Genomic DNA, 16,824 nt, shown 5'->3' on the forward strand with positions numbered 1-16,824 from the left:
ATCGGAGTTCAATTTGCCAACATATAGCATAATACCCAGTGCTCATCTCATCAAGTGCCCCACTAACCGCGCATCACACAGGAACCCCCACACCCCGCCCACCTCCCTTTCCACCACCCCTTGTTCCTTTCCCAGAGTTAGGAGCCTCCCAGGTTCTGTCTCCCTTTCTGATATTTCCCACTCATTTTTTCTCCTTTCCCCTTTATTCTCTTTCACTATTTTTTATATTCCCCAAATGAATGAAACCATATAATGTTTGTCCTTCTCCGATTGACTTATTTTCACTCAGCATAGTACCCTCCAGAGCCATCCACGTCGAAGCAAATGGTGGGTATTTGTTGTTTCTGATGACTGAGTAATATTCCATTGTATACATAAACCACATCTTCTTTATCCATTCATCTTTTGATGGACACCAGGACTCCTTCCACATTTGGCTATTGTGGCCATTGCTGCTATAAACATCAGGGTACAGGTGTCCTGGTGTTTCACTGGATCTGTATCTTTGGGGTAAAACCTCAGCAGTGCACTTGCTGGGTCATAGGGCAGATCTATTTTTAACTCTTTGAGAAACCTCCACACAGTTTTCCAGAGTGGTGGCATCAGTTCACATTCCCACCAACAGTGCAGGAGGGTTCCCCTTTCTCCACATCCTCCTCTACATTTGTGGTTTCCTGTGTTGTTACTTTTTCCCATTCTCACTGGTGTGAGGTGGTACCTCCTTGTGGTTTTGTATGTATTTCCCTGATGGCAGGTGATGTAGAGCATTTTCTTTTTTTTTTAAATAATAAATTTATTTTTTATTGGTGTTCAATTTGCCAACATACAGAATAACACCCATTGCTCATCCCATCAAGTGCCCTTGTCAGTGCCTCCCACAAGTCACCCCCACCCCCGCCCTCCTCCCCTTCCACCACCCCTAGTTCATTTCTCAGAGTTAGGAGTCCTATGTTCTGTCTCCCTTTGTGATATTTCCTACCCAATTCTTCTCCCATTCCCTTCCATTCCCTTTCACTATTATTTATATTCCCCAAATGAATGAGAACATATAATGTTTGTCCTTCTCTGATTGACTCATTGCACTCAGCATAATACCCTCCAGTTCCGTCCACGTTGAAGCAAATGCTGTGTATTTGTCATTTCTAATGGCTGAGTAATATTCCATTGTATACATAAACCACATCTTCTTTATCCATTCATCTTTCAGTGGACAACGAGACTCCTTCCACAGTTTGGCTATTGTGGACATTGTTGCTAGAAACATCGGGGTGCAGGTGTCCCGGCATGTCATTGCATCTGTATCTTTGGGGTAAATCCCCAAAAGTGCAATTGCTGGGTTTAAGGGCAGGTCTGTTTTTAACTCTTTGAGGAACCTCCACACAGTTTTCCAGAGTGGCTGCACCATTGCACATTCCCACCAACAGTGTAAGAGGGTTCCCTTTTCTCCACATCCTCTCCGACATTTGTGGTTTCCTGCCTTGTTAATTTGCCCCATTCTCACTGGTGTGAGGTGGTATCTCATGGTGGTTTTGATTTGTATTTCCCTGATGGCAAGTGATGCAGAGCGTTTTCTCATGTGTGTGTTGGCCATGTCTGTGTCTTTCTCTGTGGGGTTTCTGTTCATGTCTTTTGCCCATTTCATGATTGGGTTGTTTATTTCTATGGTGTTGAGTTTAGTAAGTTCTTTATAGATCTTGGAAACTAGCCCTTTATCTGATACGTCATTTGCAAATATCTTCTCCCATTCTGTCAGCTGTCTTTTCGTTTTGTTGCTGTATCCTTTGCTGTGCCAAAGCTTCTTATCTTGATGAAGTCCCAATAGTTCATTTCTGCTTTTGTTTCTTTTGCCTTCATAGGTGTATCTTGTAAGAAGTTACTGTGGCCGAATTCAAAAAGGGTGTTGCCTGTGTTCTCCTCTACGATTTTGATGGAATCTTGTCTCACATTTAGATCTTTCATCCATTTTGAGTTGATCTTTGTGTGTGGTGAAAGAGAGTGGTCTAGTTTCATTCTTCTGCATGTGGATGTCCAATTTTCCCAGCACCATTTATTGAAGACACTGTCTTTCTTCCAGTGGATAATCTATCCTCCTTTATCGAATATCAGTTGACCATAAAGTTGAGGATCCACTTCTGGATTCTCTATTCTGTTCCATTGACCTATGTGTCTGTTTTTGTGCCAGTACCACACTGTCTTGATGACCACAGCTTTGTAGTACAACCTGAAATCTGGCATTGTGATGGCCCCATCTATGGTTTTCTTTTTTAAAATTCCCCTGGGTATTTGGGGTCTTTTCTGATTCCACACAAATCTTCAAATAATTTGTTCTAACTCTCTGAATAGAGTCCATGGTATTTTGATAGGGATTGCATTAAACGTGTAAATTGCCCTGGGTAATACATTGACATTTTCACAAGATTAATTCTGCCAATCCATGAGCATGGAATGTGTTTCCATCTTTTTGTGTCTTCCTCAATTTCTTTCAGAAGTGCTCTATAGCTTTTAGGGTATCGATCCTTTACCACTTTGGTTAGGTTCATTCCTAGGTATCTTACGGTTTTGGGTGCAATTGTCAATTGGATTGACTCCTTAATTTCTCTTCTTTCAGTCTCATTGTTAGTGTATAGAAATGCCACTGACTTCTGGGGATTGATTTTGTATCCTGCCATATTGCCAAATTGCTGTATGAGTTCTAGCAATCTTGGGGTGGAGTCTTTTGGGTTTTCTATGTACAGTAGTATCATGTCATCTGGGAGGAGGGAGAGTTTGACTTCTTCTTTGCCAATTCGAATGCCTTTAATGTCTTTTTGTTGCCTGATTGCTGAGGCCAGGATTTCTAATACTGTGTTGGATAGCAGTGGTGAGAGTGGACATCCCTGTCTTGTTCCTGATACTAGGGGAAAGGCTCTCAGTGTTTCCCCATTGAGAATGATATTTGCTGTGCGCTTTTCATAGATGACTTTTAAGATGCTGCGGAATGTTACTTCTATCCCTATACTCTGAAGCGTTTTGTTCCCGAAATGGGTACTGTATTTTGTCAAATGCTTTTTTCTCTGCATCTGTTGAGAGGATCATATTATTCTTGTTTTTTCTCTTGTTGATATGATCTATAGATTGATATTTTTTATTGTTTTATGGGTGTTGAACCGGCCTTGTATCCCAGGGATTAATCCCACTTGGGCATGGTGAATAATCTTCTTAATGTTCTGTTGAGTCCTATTGGCTAGTATCTTGTTGAGAGTTTTTGCATCATGTTCATCTGGGATATTGGTATAGTTCTCTTTTTTTGTGGTGTCTTTGGCTTTGGATTTAAGGTGCTCCTGGCCTCATAAAACGAGCTTGGAACTATTCCGTCCCTTTCTATCATACTGTACGGCTCTAGTAGCACAGGTATCATTTCTTCTTTAAACGTTTGATAGAATTCCCCTGGGAATCCATCTGGCCCTGCCTGGACTTTTGTGTTTTGGGAGGTTTTTGATACTCCTTCAATTTACTCGCTGGTTATCGGCGTGTTCAAGTTTTCTATTTCCTCTTGTTCCAGTTTTGGTCGTTTAGGTTTTCCAGAAATGCATCCATTTCTTCTAGATTGCCTAATTTATTGGTGTATAGCTGCTCATACTGTGTTTTTTAAATCATTTGTGTTTCCCTGGTGTTGGTAGTGATCTCTCCTTTCTCATTCATGATTTTATTAATTGTCTTTTGTTTTATTTTTAATAAGGGTGGCTAATGGTTTATCTGTCTTATTAATTCTTTCAAAGAACCAACTCCTGGTTTCGCCTATCTGTTCTACAGTTTTTCTGGCCTCTGTTTCATTGAGTCCTGCTCAAATCTTTATTATCTCTCTTCTTCTGCTTGGTGTAGGTTTTATTTGCTATTCTTTCTCCAGTTCCTTTAGGTGGGAAGGCAGCTTGTGTATTTGGGTTTTTCCAATTTTTTGAAGGATGCTTATATTGCAACATATTTCCCTCTTAGGATTACTTTTGCTGTATCCCAAAGATTTTGAACAATTTTATCTTCATTTTCATTAGTTTCCATGAATCTTTGTAATTCTTCTCTAATTTCCTGGTTGACCCTTTCATCTTTTCGTAGGATGCTCGTTAACTTCCACATACTTGAGTTTCTTCCAGAGTTCTTCTTGTGACTGAGTTCTAGTTTCAGAGCATTGTGCTCTGCAAATATGTAGGGGACAACCCCAGTCTTTTGGTATTGGTTGAGACCTGATTTGTGACCCAGTGTGTGGTCTGTTCTGGAGAAAGTTTCATGTGCACTTGAGAAGAATGTGTATTCATTTGCATTTGGATGGTAAGTTCTGTATATATCTGTGAAATCTATCTGGTCCAGCATATATTTTAAAGCCCTTAAAGCCCTTGTTTCTTTGATGATGATGTTCTTAGAATATCTGTCATTTGCAGAAAGTGCCATGTTGATATCTCTTACTATTTAGTGTATTATTATCTAAGTATGTAGTTTTTGGTTATTACTTGATTAATGTACTTGTTAGCTCCCACAGTAGGGGCATAACTCTTCATGACTGTTAGGTCTTCCTTTGGATAGACTCTTTAAATATGAAACGGTGTCCCTCTTCATCTCTTACTACAGGCTTTGGGATAAACTTTAATTTATTTGATATAAGGATTGCTACCCCAGCTTTCTTCTGAGGATCATTTGAATGTTGCATGGTTCTCCAACCTTTCATTTTCAGGCTGGAAGTGTCCTTAGGTCTCAAATGAGTCTCTTGTAGACTGCAAATAGATGGGTCTTCTTGCTTTTTTCCATTCTGAAACCCTGCATCCTTTGATGGGATCATTTAGCCCATTCACCTTAAGAGCAACTACTGAAAGATAAGAATTTAGTTTCATCATAATACCTATTCCATTCCTGTTTTTGTGGATTATTTCTTTGGGCTTTCTCTTTCTTTTACAGGGTTCCCCTTAATATTTCTTGCAGAGCTGGTTCAGTGGTCACATAATCTTTCAGTTTTTGCCTATCTTAGAATTCTTTCTCTCTCCTTCTATTCTGAATGAGAGCCTTGCTGGATAACATATTCTTGGTTGCATGGTCTTCTCATTTAGTACCCTGTGTATATCTTGCCAGCCCTTTCCTTTCCTTCCAAGTCTCTTTGGAGTGGTATGCTGTGAATCTAATATTTATTGCCATATAACTTAGAATTCTCTTGTCTATTGCTGATTTAAGGATTTTCTCTCTATCTTTGGAATTTGCAAGTTTCACTATTAAATGTCAGGGTGTTGAAAGTTTTTTATTGATTTTGGGGGGAACCCCCTCTCTCCTGGATCTGAATGCCTGTTTCTCTCCCAAATTAGGGAAGTTCTCAGCTATGATTTATTCAGATATGCTTTCTGGCCCTCTGTCCCTGTTGGTGCTCTCTAGAACCCCAATTATATGTATATTTTTCCTAATGAGGCTGTCATTTATTTTCCTTACACTTTCCTCATGGTCTTTCACTTGTTTTTCTCTTTTTTCCTCAGCTTCCTTCCTTGCCACCAGCTTGTGTTCTATGTCTCTCACTCTTTTTTCCACCTCATTAACCCTCGTCGTTTGGACCTCCAGTTTGGATTGCATCTCATTTCATTGATTTTTAATTTTGCTGATTAGATCCAAGTTCTGCAGTCATGGAGTCTCTTGAATCCTTTATGTTTTTTTCAAGAACTACAAGTAGTTTATAATTGTGCATCTGAATTGGCTTTCTGACTTCGAATTGTAATCCAAACTCTGTAACTCTGTGGCAGATTCTCCCGTGGTGAATTATTCTTTGTAGTCATTTTTCCAGTGCAGAGTGGCTGTATGATTGTATTGAGTCAAGAATATCAACCACAACCTACGTTCACCATAGATTATTATTTCGAGTTCAGAGACCAGAAATTGAAATCAAGTTCTTGGTCAAGAACTTGCTCTTCCCATCTCTTCTTCCAGCTGGTCATCTGGGGGAGATGCCTGCTGTGCTGATTCTCAGGTGTGTGCACCTGGAGGAGCTGCCCCACCCCCTGCCAGGTGCAGGGCTCAGTGGGAGCTGTTTACCCTGTGAGACCTCTGTTCCCTGGCTGTGCTTTCCCCCCAGGCATGAGGAAAACAACAATGGAGGTGGCCAGAATTCCAGCTCTGGAGTCAGCTCCCTGCACTAACTGCCGCAGTCTCCCAGTCTTCATGGGATTCTTCCTGGGATGGTGTGGGTGCAATGATCTCACAGCCTGCAGGGGCCAGGTTTCAGGAGAGTCCTCACTGTCCTGTGCCCTCCCCGCTTTCGCCTGTCCCAGGGGAGTGCAGGATCGTGGTGCTTTGGGATCCGGGGCCCTGTGCTGCTGGGATGGCGGTCCCAGTGGCAGGGCTCCCGAACGCAGCAGGGCACAGACACCTCCGTCTGGAGCTGCCCTCCTAATCCACTGGCTTCTCCCAAATGCCCCGCTGGCCAAACACTCCAGCCCATTACCGAGATTTGTCCACAGTTTATGGTGCACTTTCCCAGAATGAAGCATCATGGAGCCCCTTCTCTCATTGTGACTCAGAAAGCTGGAGGCTTCACTGGTCCTCTTGCCATTCTGCCCAATTTCCGTGCTAAGCACTTTTCCTTCTGGAAGGAATCAGGGGTGGAATTTTAAACTTCCTGCTTCTCCAAGGCTGGGCTTTCCTGTCTTGGAGGCTTTTGTTGCCTGGCTTTAGCCTGGCTCTTCACACATCCCGCCCCGCCCTTGATCATTTTTTCTTTTATTATTTTCCACCTTCTACCTTGCTAGAAGCGAAAACCCTTCTCTTTGTAGCATTCAGGCTATTCTCTCTTTAAATTTCATGTCGAATTCATAGGTGTTCAGGATGATTGGAAAGTTATCTAGGTAAGTTGGTTGGGCCAGGTGAGTTGAGGACCCCTACTCCTCTGCCATCTTGCCTCTATCTCAAACTTTTTTTTTTAATTTATTTTTTATTGGTGTTCAATTTACTAACATACAGAATAACCCCCAGTGCCCGTCACCCATTCACTCCCACCCCCCGCCCTCCTCCCCTTCTACCACCCCTAGTTCGTTTCCCAGAGTTAGCAGTCTTTACGTTCTGTCTCCCTTTCTGATATTTCCCACACATTTCTTCCCCCTTCCCTTATATTCCTTTTCACTATTATTTATATTCCCCAAATGAATGAGAACATATAATGTTTGTCCTTCTCCGACTGGCTTACTTCACTCAGCATAATACCCTCTAGTTCCATCCACGTTGAAGCAATGGTGGGTATTTGTCATTTCTAATAGCTGAGTAATATTCCATTGTATACATAAACCACATCTTCTTTATCCACTCATCTTTCGTTGGACACTGAGGCTCCTTCCACAGTTTGGCTATCGTGGCCATTGCTGCTAGAAACATCGGGGTGCAGGTGTCCCAGCGTTTCATTGCATTTGTATCTTTGGGGTAAATCCCCAACAGTGCAATTGCTGGGTCGTAGGGCAGGTATATTTTTAACTGTTTGAGGAACCTCCACACAGTTTTCCAGAGTGGCTGCACCAGTTCACATTCCCACCAACAGTGTAAGAGGTTTTCCTTTTCTCCGCATCCTCTCCAACATTTGTTGTTTCCTGCCTTGTTAATTTTCCCCATTCTCACTGGTGTGAGGTGGTATCTCATTGTGGTTTGATTTGTATTTCCCTGATGGCAAGTGATGCAGAGCATTTTCTCATGTGCATGTTGGCCATGTCTATGTCTTCCTCTGTGAGATTTCTGTTCATGTCTTTTGCCCATTTCATGATTGGATTGTTTGTTTCTTTGGTGTTGAGTTTGATAAGTTCTTTATAGATCTTGGAAACTAGCCCTTTATCTGATATGTCATTTGCAAATATCTTCTCCCATTCTGTAGGTTGTCTTTGAGTTTTGTTGACTGTATCCTTTGCTGTGCAAAAGCTTCTTATCTTGATGAAGTCCCAATAGTTCATTTTTGCTTTTGTTTCTTTTGCCTTCGTGGATGTATCTTGCAAGAAGTTACTGTGGCCGAGTTCAAAAAGGGTGTTGCCTGTGTTCTTCTCTACGATTTTGATGGAATCTTGTCTCACATTTAGATCTTTCATCCATTTTGAGTTTATCTTTGTGTATGGTGAAAGAGAGTGGTCTAGTTTCATTCTTCTGCATGTGGATGTCCAATTTTCCCAGCACCATTTATTGAAGAGACTGTCTTTCTTCCAATGGATAGTCTTTCCTCCTTTATCGAATATTAGTTGCCCATAAAGTTCAGGGTCCACTTCTGGATTCTCTATTCTGTTCCACTGATCTATGTGTGTGTTTTTGTGCCAGTACCACACTGTCTTGATGACCACAGCTTTGTAGTACAACCTGAAATCTGGCATTGTGATGCCCCCAATTATGGTTTTCTTTTTTAAAATTCCCCTGGCTATTCGGGGTCTTTTCTGATTCCACACAAATCTTAAAATAATTTGTTCTAACTCTCTGAAGAAAGTCCATGGTATTTTGATAGGGATTGCATTAAACGTGTATATTGCCCTGGGTAACATTGACATTTTCACAATATTAATTCTGCCAATCCATGAGCATGGAATATTTTTCTATCTCTTTGTGTCTTCCTCAATTTCTTTCAGAAGTGTTCTATAGTTTTGAGGGTATAGATCCTTTACATCTTTGGTTAGGTTTATTCCTAGGTATCTTATGCTTTTGGTTGCAATTGTAAATGGGATTGACTCCTTAATTTCTCTTTCTTCATTCTCATTGTTAGTGTATAGAAATCCCACTGATTTCTGGGCATTGATTTTGTATCCTGCCACGCCACCGAATTGCTGTATGAGTTCTAGCAATCTTGGGGTGGAGACTTTTGGGTTTTCTATGTAGAGTATCATGTCATCGGTGAAGAGGGAGAGTTTGACTTCTTCTTTGCCAATTTGAATGCCTTTAATGTCTTTTTGTTGTCTGATTGCTGAGGCTAGGACTTCCAGTACTATGATGAACAGCAGTGGTGAGAGTGGACATCCCTGTCTTGTTCCTGATCTTAGGGGAAAGGCTCCCAGTGCTTCCCCATTGAGAATGATATTTGCTGTGGGATTTTCATAGATGGCTTTTAAGATGTCGAGGAATGTTCCCTCTATCCCTACACTCTGAAGAGTTTTGATCAGGAATGGATGCTGTATTTTGTCAAATGCTTTCTCTGCATCTAATGAGAGGATCATATGGTTCTTGGTTTTTCTCTTGCTGATATGATGAATCACATTGATTGTTTTATGGGTGTTGAACCAGCCTTGTGTCCCAGGGATAAATCCTACTTGGTCATGGTGAATAATTTTCTTAATGTATTGTTGGATCCTATCGGCCAGTATCTTGTTGAGAATTTTTGCATCCATGTTCATCAGGGATATTGGTCTGTAATTCTCCTTTTCGGCGGGGTCTTTGTCTGGTTTTGGAATTAAGGTGATGCTGTCCTCATAGAACGAATTTGGAAGTACTCCATCTCTTTCTATCTTTCCAAACAGCTTTAGGAGAATAGGTATGGTTTCTTCTTTAAATGTTTGATAAAATTCCCCTGGGAAGCCATCTGGCCCGGGACTTTTGTGCCTTGGGAGGTTTTTGATGACTGCTTCAATTTCCTCCCTGGTTATTGGCCTGTTCAGGTTTTCTATTTCTTCCTGTTCCAGTTTTGGTAGTTTGTGGCTTTCCAGGAATGCGTCCATTTCTTCTAGATTGCCCAATTTATTGGCGTATAGCTGTTCATAATATGTTTTTAAAATCGTTTGTATTTCCTTGGTGTTGGTAGTGATCTCTCCTTTCTCATTCATGATTTTATTAATTTGAGTCTTCTCTCTCTTCTTTTTAATAAGGCTGGCTAATGGTTTATCTATCTTATTAATTCTTTCAAAGAACCAACTCCTGGTTTTGTTGATCTGTTCCACAGTTCTTCTGGTCTCAATTTCATTGAGTTCTGCTCGAATCTTTATTAACTCCCTTCTTCTCTTGGGTGTAGGATCTATTTGCTGTTTTTTCTCTAGCTCCTTTATGTGTAAGGTTAGCTTTTGTATTTGAGTTCTTTCCAGTTTTTGAATGGATGCTTGTATTGCGATGTATTTCCCCCTTAGGACTGCTTTTGCTGCATCCCAAAGATTTTGAACGGTTGTATCTTCATTCTCATTAGTTTCCATGAATCTTTTTAATTCTTCCTTAATTTCCTGGTTGACCCTTTTATGTTTTAGCAGGATGGTCCTTAACCTCCACGTGTTTGAGGTCCTTCCAAACTTCTTGTTGTGATTTAGTTCTAATTTCAAGGCATTATGGTCTGAGAATATGCAGGGGACAATCCCAATCTTTTGGTATCGGTTTAGACCCGATTTGTGACCCAATATGTGGTCTATTCTGGAGAAAGTTCCATGTGCACTTGAGAAGAATGTGTATTCAGTTGAGTTCGGATGTAAAGTTCTGTAGATATCTGTGAAATCCATCTGGTCCAGTGTATCATTTAAAGCTCTCGTTTCTTTGGAGATGTTGTGCTTAGAAGACCTATCGAGTATAGAAAGCGCTAGATTGAAGTCACCAAGTATAAGTGTATTATTATCTAAGTATTTCTTCACTTTGGTTAATAATTGATTGATATATTTGGCAGCTCCCACATTCGGGGCATATATATTGAGGATTGTTAAGTCCTCTTGTTGAATAGATCCTTTAAGTATGATATAGTGTCCCTCTTCATCTCTCACTACAGTCTTTGGGGTAAATTTTAATTTATCTGATATAAGGATGGCTACCCCTGCTTTCTTTTGAGGACCATTCGAATGGTAAATGGTTCTCCAACCTTTTATTTTCAGGCTGTAGGTGTCCTTCTGTCTAAAATGAGTCTCTTGTAGACAGCAAATAGATGGGTCCTGCTTTTTTATCCAGTCTGAAACCGTGCGCCTTTTGATGGGGTCATTAAGTCCGTTCACATTCAGAGTTACCATTGAGAGATATGAGTTTAGTGTCATCATGATATCTATTCAGTCCTTGTTTTTGTGGACTGTTCCACTGAACTTCTTAAAGGGGAATTTTAAGAGTCCCCCTTAAAATTTCTTGCAGAGCTGGTGTGGAGGTCACATATTCTTTTAGTTGCTGCCTGTCTTGGAAGCTCTTTATCTCTCCTTCTATTTTGAATGAGAGCCTTGCTGGATAAAGTATTCTTGGTTGCATGTTCTTCTCATTTAGGACCCTGAATATATCCTGCCAGCCCTTTCTGGCCTGCCAGGTCTCTGTGGAGAGGTCTGCTGTTACCCTAATACTCCTCCCCATAAAAGTCAGGGATTTCTTGTCTCTTGCTGCTTTAAGGATCTTCTCTTTATCTTTGGAATTTGCAAGCTTCACTATTAAATGTGAGGTGTTGAACGGTTTTTATTGATTTTAGGGGGGGATCTCTCTATTTCCTGGATCTTAATGCCTGTTTCCCTTCCCAGTTTAGGAAAGTTTTCAGCTAGAATTTGTTCAAATACATATTCTGGCCCTCTGTCCCTTTCGGCGCCCTCGGGAACCCCAATTAAACGTAGGTTTTTCTTTCTCAGGCTGTCGTTTATTTCCCTTAATCTATCCTCATGGTCTTTTAATTGTTTGTCTCTTTTTTCCTCAGTTTCCCTCTTTGCCGTCAACTTGTCTTCTATGTCACTCACTCGTTCTTCCACCTCGTTAACCCTTGTCGTCAGGACTTCTAGTTTGGATTGCATCTCATTCAATTGATTTTTAATTTCGGCCTGATTAGCTCTAAATTCTGCAGTCATGAAGTCTCTTGAGTCCTTTATACTTTTTTCTAGAGCCACCAGTAGCTGTATAATAGTGCTTCTGAATTGGCTTTCTGACATTGAATTGTAATCCAGATTTTGTAACTCTGTGGGAGAGAGGACTGTTTCTGATTCTTTCTTTTGAGGTGAGGTTTTCCTTCTAGTCATTTTGCTCAGTGCAGAGTGGCCAAAAGCAAGTTGTATTGGGAAAAGGAGAAAAAGAGAGGAGAGAAAGAAGGAAAGAAAAGAGAAAGAGAAAAAAAAAGCGAAGAAAGAAAACGGAAAAAAAAAAAGAGAAAGAAAAAGAAAGGAGAAAAAAGGGGTGGGGGAAGGAAACAAATCAAAAAGCAAAACAAACAAACAAAAAAAAAAAACAAAAAAAAAAGGAAGAAGAACCACCGGGGAGTATCTTCTGATTCTGTGTACTTTAAGTCCCTTGGCTTCTCCTGGTAGTTGTCAGTCTAGCTGGTGTTCCGGGGGAGGGGCCTGCTGTGCTGATTTTCAGGTGTTAGCAGTTGGGGGAGCTGCTGTGCCCCTGCCTGGTGCAGGGCTCAGTGGGGGTTGTTTACCCCGTGAGGCCGCAGGAGGAACAGCCCCAGTGGCGGGGCAGCTCTGGAAACCTGGATTCAGCTCCGGCAGGAACTCCGTCTGCAGGGCCTGGAGGCTCCGGGGCGGGGCCGCTGATCTGCTCAGCTCGGGGCAGGAGCATCCTTGCTGTCCTGGGCCCTCCCGGCCTCTGCCTGTCCCGGGGAGGCGGGATCCTGGGCTGTGTTGGCGCCCTGTGCTCCGGCGCCTGCGCTGTTGGATTCGCGCTCCCGGGCCACGCAACCCCCTCCGCGGAGCTGCCGCCCGAGCCCCTCCGAGCTGCTCCTGGAACCGCGCAGCCCCCTCCGCACGGAGCCTCTTCCTCTGCCCGAGCCCCTCCGAGCTGCTCCCGGGGCCGCGCAGCCCCCTCCGCGGAGCCGCTGCCCGAGCCCCTCCGAGCTGCTCCTGGAACCGCGCAGCCCCCTCCGCACGGAGCCTCTTCCTCTGCCCGAGCCCCTCCGAGCTGCTCCCGGGGCCGCGCAGCCCCCTCCGCGGAGCCGCCCCCGAGCCCCCCGAGCTGCTCCGGGTCCCGCTGTGCGCGCTGCAGCCCTTAGGGAGCTCGGCGCACTCTCCTGGGCGCGCAGTTGCTCTGTTAGTGTCCCCGGGAGCCCGAGGGCATCCCCGCCCTCCTGGGTCCTGCTCCACCTCCCTGCGAGCCCCTTTCCTCCCGGGAAGGTCGGTGCAGCTCCTGCGTCTCCGGGACGGGGCTCTCCTGTCCTGGGGACACTCGCCCCGGCCTCAGCCCGGCTCCTCGCGGGGCCCCTCCCCCTTGGAGGCCTTTGTTTCTTTATTTCTTTTTCCCCGTCTTCCTACCTTGATAGAAGCGCGAACTCTTCTCACTGTTGCATTCCAGGTGGTCTCTCTTTAATTCTCAGGCCGAATTCATAGATTTTCAGGATGATTGGAAGGTTTTCTAGGTAATTTGGTGGAGACAGGTGATTTGGCGACCCTACTCCTCCGCCATCTTGCTCCTCCCCCCTATCTCAAACTTTTTATTCCTGGAAATGACTACTGTTCCCAGTCCTTTGGCATGCCTTTTTATTTATTTTTTTTCCCCCAAACCATTACTTGAGTTTAGGCTGGAAGAGCTTATTTATTTATCTTTGAATGTTCTGGGGAACTTTGTATAATATTCCATACTGATAGAGTCCTGGATTAGTTACTCTGGGAGGCCTGAATCGAGTCCAGACAAATACAGTTTCTTGGGAACCAGATATTCATATTGAAACCATAAACAGTGATGCACAAGATTTTTTTTTTTTGTGCAGGAAATTGGATAGAATATAGTAAGGTAAAATACTGCATACTTAATTTATGTTGCCTTTACACTGGTTAATCAGTTGGTTTATGAGAACCTTCGAACATCTCTCAGGATTTTGGTAAGGGATAATTCTGATACTTCTGTAAGGTTTCTCAGTGTTTATTTCAGGGAGCTGGGCTCTCAGAGTTCCCGATCTATGGTATTCCTCAATGTCACCTATAATTGTTTTAAAATATTTTACAGAATGTGGAACTGCTTTCACTAATAAACTTCAAGGAATGTTTAAAGACATGGAGCTTTCCAAAGATATCATGATTCAGTTAAAACAGGTATTTAATTAATTTCATTTTGAATGCAGGTTATATCTTTAGTGAGTAATTTATCATTAATTTATCAAGTTGTTTTTAATTTTTTATTTTTTTATTTTTATGTTTTTTAAAGATTTTATTTATTTATTTATTTATTTATTTATTCATGAAAGACTGAGAGAGAGAGAGAGAGAGCCAGAGACACAGGCAGAGGGAGAAGCAGGCTCCATGCCCCGGGAGCCCGATGTGGGATTCGATCCCGGGTCTCCAGGATCGCGCCCTGGGCCAAAGGCAGGCGCCAAACCGCTGCGCCACCCAGGGATCCCCTATCAAGTTGTTTTTAGTAATGAATTTCTATTACAGAGTTATAACCATGTATGGGTTTTTAAATTTTTATTTCATTGCATTTTTCTATTTTTACAGTATATGCAGAACCAAAATATACCAGGAAACATTGAATTGACTGTGAGTATTCTGACGACAAGTTTTTGGCCAACCTATATCCCTAAGGAGATCCAGTTACCCCCAGAGGTAAGAAATTTGTTGTTTATGACTATAAATATATCCCATAGCAGATAAGTTTTAATGTAACCTTTTAGGTCTCTGTGCCATTTGTATGTTAATGTAAATATCACTTTAATGTTGCCCATTTTGAAAGGTATTTGTTCAGGTTTTAGAATGGAGGGCAACCAGATTAAACAGTTCAGTATTCAAGAAATTTAATAGTTTAGTTTGTTGTTATTATGTAGTCAGATGAGATTCTAAATCTATCATCCTGGCTTCCTTCTGCTTTCAGGCTGTGGTTTTTACTGGTATTGGCTTATATTTTCTTTACAATGTTTTAATATAACTATTTATTCATGTATCATGTAAATATATGATGGAAAAAGGATTCAGCACATCATTGTTCTACTCATTTCATTTAGTAATCATGGAAATTCGTGTCCAGGTACCACCAATTTTCAGCATGCAGCTTTGGTTTTAGCTTTCTCTTCTCTGCTAAATCAATTACCCATCATCTTTTTAATGGTCCCTTTTATTAATGTTGGCAACTCAGTTGCTATTATCTTTACTTTCTTTCTACATGGATTTATTTTTCATAATTATATTACCGTGTTTGTCATTTTCCTTAGGAGCATATGTAAGCTATTGAACACATATAAACTAGAAGAAAATAACAGTGGTTTGTTTTCTACTTTCAGAGCTCTCATTTTTCTCACTCAGTCCTTTCCCTAAAAGTCTCTTACATAGTCCTGTGTGAGGTGGTGATATACAATTTTAATATAATACTCTAGGGCTGCCACTGGGATGTTAGCTGGCATAAGTTTCAATAATGATGCTTTACTTCTTTCCTCCAGATGGAAAGACTTCAGGAAAATTTCAGAAATTTCTACTTAAGCAAACACAGTGGCCGGAAACTTCAGTGGCAGTCAACTCTTGGACACTGTGTTCTTAAAGCTGAATTTAAAAAGGTAAGCAAGTTATTTTTAAGGATAGCATTTTACTTTTACTTTTAGTTTTCTCTTTTTTTAATTTTTTTTATTTATGATAGTCACAGAGAGACAGAGAGAGGCAGAGACATAGGCAGAGGGAGAAGCAAGAAGCAGGCTCTATGCACCAGGAGCCCGACGTGGGATTTGATCCCGGGTCTCCAGGATCGCACCCTGGGCCAAAGGCAGGCACTAAACCGCTGCGCCACCCAGGGATCCCTACTTTCACTTTTAAATAATAGTTTTATCTTGATAAAGAATATTTTTAATACATATTTTCCTTATGAAGGAAGGAAGTTTTTATTTAATGATGAAGTGTTTGAACTTTGAATATGCTGATAGATGCATCATTTTTGTACAAATCAGTTTTTAAAACATTACTTATTTAAACATTACTTTTAAAAGATTAATTTAAATTTACTTTTTGTCTACTCTTGGATTTCTGTGATATCAAACCACACTCTTTGCTCTCTGATGATTCAAAATCACTATCAGTAATTATCAGAACCCTGGCCATTTACCACTCTGACCTCAAAAGCCTGATGGAAGCTTGCACTTAATCAGCGCAGTGTGAAATTGAGTCTGACATAGTTGGGTGTGGAGTGTTTTATTGAAATTATTAGGCTTAAAGGAAAAAAATAAGACCAGCATCAAAGCTCCCTGGATTGTGTAGCACATTAACTTTCTGATGTAATGACATAAATGAAGGAAAGAAGAAAAATGTTGACTGAGCTCCGAGAGATCATTTCTTGATGCCTGGGACTTAGGAATTGATTTGGGACAAAATAGGCAATTAATTGCCTAGTGTGTTTAATGCCATTCACTGCGTGAACTTCTGAGGTAATGACACAGCAATTGGCTGGCTCTCTTTCCTTATCAGTATCTTTAACTCTTGTCCGGGTGGTAGGTTGAAAATTGGGTCCCCAAGATAATATCTTATTATTCTTAGGAACTGTAACATTTCTTTATATGAAAAAAAAAAGGTCTTTGCAGATGTGATGAAAGACCTTGAGATAAAGTCTTAATCCGTAACCCAGAAAGTCATCCTGGATTATCTGACTGGGCCCTAAATGCCATAACAAAGGTTACATACAAACTCACACACACACAATTCTCCCTCACCCCCTTCCCAAGACACACACACATGCCTGTGCGTGCACACACACACACACACAAAGGAGAAAGTGAGACAGAGAGAGGAAAGGTATTGTGAAAATGGCTGGAGGATACTGTAAACTCCCTGAAGAGAGTATAGCCCTGCCACACATTGATTCTTACCCAGTGATATTCATGTGAATTCCGGACCTTCAGAACTGTGATAGAATATATACTGGTTTCACTTTGCGCCACTGTTTGTGGTAAGTCTTATAGCAGCCACAAGAAGTTTATATATCTTCCAAAGCACTTCACTGTGTGACACGTTTTTTCTTTTCATAGAAGCCCCAGGCATT

At 41.6% G+C, this 16,824-nt stretch overlaps 1 protein-coding gene across 5 annotated transcripts in view; it reads left to right on the forward strand.

Annotated features, from left to right (window-relative positions):
• LOC144309386 (cullin-4B-like) overlaps nt 1–16,824 on the forward strand; it is a 107,375-nt gene that overhangs the window by 56,906 nt on the left and 33,645 nt on the right. For all 5 annotated transcript variants that reach the window (XM_077890460.1, XM_077890458.1, XM_077890461.1 and 2 more), the window contains 3 exons: nt 13,819–13,904; nt 14,307–14,414; nt 15,242–15,355. In XM_077890460.1, the coding sequence (XP_077746586.1) occupies nt 13,819–13,904; nt 14,307–14,414; nt 15,242–15,355 (308 nt within the window). The remainder of the gene's footprint in view (nt 1–13,818; nt 13,905–14,306; nt 14,415–15,241; nt 15,356–16,824) is intronic.

The sequence above is a fragment of the Canis aureus genome, chromosome Y (assembly GCF_053574225.1).
Source record: "Canis aureus isolate CA01 chromosome Y, VMU_Caureus_v.1.0, whole genome shotgun sequence".
NCBI lineage: Eukaryota > Metazoa > Chordata > Mammalia > Carnivora > Canidae > Canis > Canis aureus.